The sequence below is a fragment of the Oxyura jamaicensis genome, chromosome 6 (genome assembly GCF_011077185.1).
Source record: "Oxyura jamaicensis isolate SHBP4307 breed ruddy duck chromosome 6, BPBGC_Ojam_1.0, whole genome shotgun sequence".
Classification (NCBI taxonomy): Eukaryota; Metazoa; Chordata; class Aves; order Anseriformes; family Anatidae; genus Oxyura; species Oxyura jamaicensis.
In genome coordinates, this window is record NC_048898.1 from 11587124 (window position 1) to 11592322 (window position 5199).

A 5199-nucleotide genomic window follows, 5' to 3' on the forward strand; every position below is an offset into this window, starting at 1 on the left:
GCTCCTGTGTGCGGCACAGGAAGCGAAGCCATTAGCCCACGTGTAACACCGCGCACCACACCAGCACCCCGCGAGCGCGACGGGACCCGCTTCCAGGCGCCGGCCGCCTCCCGTCCCGCCCGGCCACCCGCGGCCACCACCGGCCTCGGCGCTCCCGGGGCTGCCGGGCACCGCGCGGCCACCGCAGGGCTGGGCCCAAGCCCGGCCTCCTCCGTGCCCAGCAGGCCGCGAGCCCTGGGGCGGCCGGGGCCGCTCACGGGCAGCGCCGGGCCGGGCCGGGCCGGGCCGGGCCGCTCCCACCCGCCGGAGCACGGGGCCGCCCGGGGAGCGCGGCGCCCACCTGCCCCCTGCCTCCGCTCCCAGCGCCGCGCTGCCGGTTCCCTTCTCCCCCGAAAACAGCGGCTGCGACCGGCGTTCCGGGCCACCGCCACCGGAGCACTTTCGCCGTCGCACCGTGGGGCGGTCGGGGAGGCGGGTAGACCTGTCGGCCCGGCCCCTTGCGACGGTGGTTCTCGGATTTCGTGGGTTCAGAGGGCCGTGGAACGACGGGATGAAGCTGTGGCTCTTCCACGGGACAGGAGAGCGCCCCAGTTCTTCAGGTCAAGGCAGAAAAGTTAGCCATGGCCGTGAATAAGTCAATTATAAACTACTGACAAAAATCAGGACTATAGTCCGGGCTTCTGTACACATTCACTAGACAGCTTCTTCACAGAGACAGCAATTTTATTCATAAAATAACAGCCTGTGTTTAAGTTTCGTTATATTTATTTTGTTCTATAAAAAAGGAGTTAACAGAAAATGTGTTAAAATCTAGGTACACTTGTACAAAAAAAAAAAAGGATCTGCATGTATAGTTTTCAACACCCTAGGCCTGATAATGCTTCAACACAACCACAAAAGCCCTCCAGAGCTATACATCCCCCCCATTAATTTCATCAGAATACTTTTTATGATTACAGTGGTCTTCCAGACAGCCATAGAGCTCAACGAGTGTAAAAACAGGCCGTTTTTTAGAAAACACATGAAGTGCAAAGAAGGAACACAATTACATCTTTCTGTGACTGCAGTTCCACAAGTTCATTATCACCCTGGTAGAGAGCCTTCCTTTGGTAAAGAGAAAATGACTTTTTTTTTTTTAATTAAATTAACACCATTCCTTTAAAATAATAACAATCATACAATTTGAAAAAATCTATACAGCGGGACACCACAAAAAATATTGCCTTTTAGAAGGCTACAAATTTGGTCATTTTTAAATGAAAACACTATACATTAAGTATCTAGGAAAAGGCTAGGAGTGTCTTTTATCAGGAGCACACCTAAAACTCAAATACACCCCGTGAGCCATTCCCAGCCACCACCCAGATTGCTCTTGCCATGTGTATACCCGTTTTGTGTAAATGCCTTCTCTACTAGAAGCTGTAAATAAAGTCTGTTTTCTACAAATTCTCAAGTTAAAGAAAGTGAATTCAGACCCAGGTAAAAACAAAACCTTCTACAGCAAGGCTACAAACCCAATTCCATAGTCTCAAGCCTCCTGGCAGAACTAATCCAACACAGTCTGAACTTTGGATGACTAAGTCTTCAGTACGGATGTATTTGTGAAGATCAGTCTGTACATACAGGTTAAGGAAGCTACCAAAAGCCAAATGCATGCAGGAATTCCTCCGCAGGCAGCTTGGTGGCAATCCCAGCAGAATGGGGCCAGGAAGGGGCAGCAGCACACATTCAGCAAGTCACTCTCTTGTATGCCTTGCTAATTGTGTTTATCTTTCTTTCCCTTCCAGACAGCACACAAATCTCACAGCAAGCGCTCCACCCTTTGACCTGCAAAACCTCTAGCCAATTTAGATGGCACTGCCAATTGAACAAAAATAACTCATCTTTCATCGGGCAGACTCGCTGTCACAGTTTCATGTGTGACCCAAATGACAGGTTGAACTCTGGCCACCCAAAGCAAAAAGATAACTTTTAGGCCCTTGCTCCCCATTTTGCTCATTCTCAAACAGCGAGTCTAAGCCGTTCCCCCAAATTTCATTTCTTATACCTAGCCAAATAGGGTCATAGTCATTTACTGTCTCCAGCAGCTGCTGCCCATATGACAGGGCTGGAGCAGTCCCTGGGTGTCTCCCTTCATGTTTTGCAGGTACCAAAGGAGGACTAGCATCACTCGCTGCAACCACAGGTGGGCTGTGCCTCATCTGCTTAAGCTCGAGCGTAGATTCCCCTTCACTGTAACTCAGGGTGGAACCCTTAGCAAAGGGGGAAGTGTTTGACTTCATATACGAACAGTTCTCATCGACCAGGCCTTGGTCAGCACTGAGGTAGTTTGCAACAGGCCTCCTATACATGTTCTCTTTAGCTGACAGATATTGGTAATCTTCTGTACATGGCTGGAGAACATCTGCATCTGCGTAGTAGTTTTCAGGGAAAGATTTCTTCGTGTAGGTATAGTCCTGCACTTGCGGGACAGGGAGCGAGAGCTGAGGAGCACTCCCTATGGCTCCCGCACCAAATTGGACTCCTTTTCCCACGTAATCCATGCTGAAGTGAGATGAGGTCTGGTTGAAGCCTCCAAAAGCGTTATCCAAGCTCCTGAAATGAGCATCGAGCCTCGAGTACTGCTGCCCCGGACAGGGCAACGGCTGCCCCGAGAAGTTCAGGCTCCCCCCCGGCAGCCCAGGCTGCAGACCGAGGAGGCCGGGGTCCGGCCCCAGACCGAGGGTCCCTCGGCACCGCTGCTGGCAGCCGCCGTGGCTCCGCTCCTCCTTGCCGGACACCGGTTTGGGCTGGAGGGCGGCTTCTCCCTTCTTGCGGTTCAGCTGCCGGGCCCTCCTGTTCTGAAACCAGACCTGTGAAGGGTGAGCAGGCGTTAACCGCGACCACTTGGCGCTGTTGAAGTGCTTTGGCTCGCTCCTGCCAAAACGCGGGGAAAGGCACTGCCATCGGGAGAAGACCCGGGTGCCTCCCCTGCTCCCCTCGCTCCCCGGCACGGGGCGGGCCGGGCGCCCCCCGCGTCTCCTACCTGGATCCTGGCCTCGGGGATGTCGGTGAGGCCGGCGAGCTGCTCGCGCAGCGCGATGCCGGGGTACGGCTGCTTCTCGAAGGCGCGGACCAGCAGCTCCAGCTGCGCCTTGCTGAAGGACGTGCGCTTCCTCCGGCCGCCCTCCCGCGGGGCCTCGCCTAGCGGCGGCCCGGGCCGGCGGCCGGGGGGCGGCGAGGCGGCGGGCAGGGGGCTGGCGGGCTCCATGCGGGCCGAGCTCTGCGGGTCCCGGGCCCGGTGCCCGCCTTATGAGCCCTCCGCCCCGGCCCTCGGCGCCCCCCACCCGCCCGGGCCTGCCCCGGGGTGACTCAGAGCCGTCTCCCACACCTCCATTGTCATCCCATCACCAAAATACACACCGCGAGGGCTCGCCCCGACGCAGGAGCCAAAGCGGCTCCCGGCGAAGCCCCCGCCGCCGCCACACACCCACCCACTTTTTTTTTTCTTTTTTAAATTCAAGTGGAGGGGCAATAATTTCCTTTTTACTTCGGCTCGGCCTCCTGAAAAGGCTGCTTTTGCCCTCCGGCAGGGCCGGGCCTTTCCTGGAAACCCAGAGCTCCCCGGGGCGCTCGGGATGCCTCCCCAGCTAAGAAATATGGGTGCCCTGCATCACCCCTTCCCCAGGGGGAAACCATCCCATTTCTTGCTTGTCACCATCCACAGTACAGGTCCTCATCTTCCCTGTTTGGTTATACAGCTCCACTCCTGTTCCTGGCAGTGAGAAACTCCTCACTGACTTACTGGGGTAAGCAAAACGCTGGTGGCCTTGCCAGATACTGCACCAGAACCCACCACTGAACACCAAAGCTCCCCCCCAGCACTCTGCAGTGCCTATGGGAGAGTGAAGGAGAAATTTCCATCCAGTGTGCCTGCCGCAGAGCACAACATAACCTATTCCCTTCCTGGGGCTTCTCGTCCTCCTCCAGACAGCTCCACGCATCCAAGCCATACACAGAACAAGCAAGCCGTGTGTTTCAGTCCAAGGTGAGATCATGACCAAAGTACTAATGTAAATGAGGGGCCAGAAATACTTTTAGAGCCAAGAGTGACATAATGGTTTACAGGGAGCATCAGTTGCAATGCCAAAAGGGATTAGATGTTAAAACAGGATTAGAACGGCAGCAAATCAATTAGTTAATGTAATAATTTGTCAAATTAGGCCATTAAAGGCTATCACTGAAGGAGTTCAAGAGCTACAGCATCATTACTTCATGTGTCTGTTGTCCCAACAGGTTCCCAATAATTTTCAGCCTCGGGACCTGCTCCAGCTTGCTGTGAAGCTTAAGGGTACAAGAACAAAGCATGAGCTGTTTCATATTTGCATTCTGCAGGGCTGAGCTGGACAAGGATTTTAATGTGAGACACACCACCACAGCCATTCACAACAAAAATCTCTTTCTCTGCCAGAAAGAGATGACAATCCACCCCTGGTACTCCAGAGGTTGGGTTTGTTTTATCACCTCTGTCCATAAAGCAATACAAATGCCCTCAGAAACAATAATACAATAACAATACAATAATTATATTACAATAACATACATTTAAATATAAATGCTTATAAATTTAAAGAATACTTTCTAGCAGAAGTGTATATGATGGCAGTGACAATTTCAGAGGGATGACAGCAGCATGTAGTCCAGGACATCTGGAAGAAACAGCTTGAAACAATTTCTTACCACTCCTTCCCATTCTACCATATAATTCTCATAAGCCTGGACTGTCACAGCACACACACATTCCACAAGGAATTGATTTCTCTGTCAGGGTTCCAGGATGGTTCAGAGACCTTTGTTTCCATGTAACAATACAACGTATATATAGCCAATTTGCATGTGGGAGAAAGGGAAAACCAGGCAGCAAATGGTTTGGCAGTTCTAGGTACTGCAAGGTGTGCTGCTAAGCCTTCAGTTTTAGCTCATTTTTAATATTCAGATACGCATGTAGGGAGAGGTAGATTAAGGTTCAGACACAACAGGCAAATTTACAGAGCTTGGCCACATAGTTTTATGGACAATCTTCTCCACAGCAAACCCAGCTGCTACTCCTTGTTCTGATTGTGCAGGATGCAATTCTACTCGTCTTTCAGGGGGGGGGGGGGGGGGGGGGGGGGGGGGCGGCGAGGGGGCGGCCGGCGCGCGCGGCCGCGGGCGCGGGGG

The 5199-nt window shown here is 53.1% G+C and overlaps 1 protein-coding gene across 1 annotated transcript; it reads right to left on the reverse strand.

Moving 5' to 3' along the window:
• Nucleotides 1-682: 682 nt before the first annotated feature.
• Nucleotides 683-3250, reverse strand: LOC118169092 (homeobox protein Hox-D3-like). Its single transcript, XM_035330070.1, has 2 exons — nucleotides 3026-3250; nucleotides 683-2852 (listed from the first exon to the last, which is right to left on the reverse strand). The coding sequence occupies exons 1-2, from the start codon at nucleotides 3248-3250 to the stop codon at nucleotides 1914-1916; spliced, it is 1164 nt and encodes a 387-aa protein (XP_035185961.1). The 3' UTR covers nucleotides 683-1913.
• Between the last annotated feature and the right edge of the window lie 1949 nt (nucleotides 3251-5199).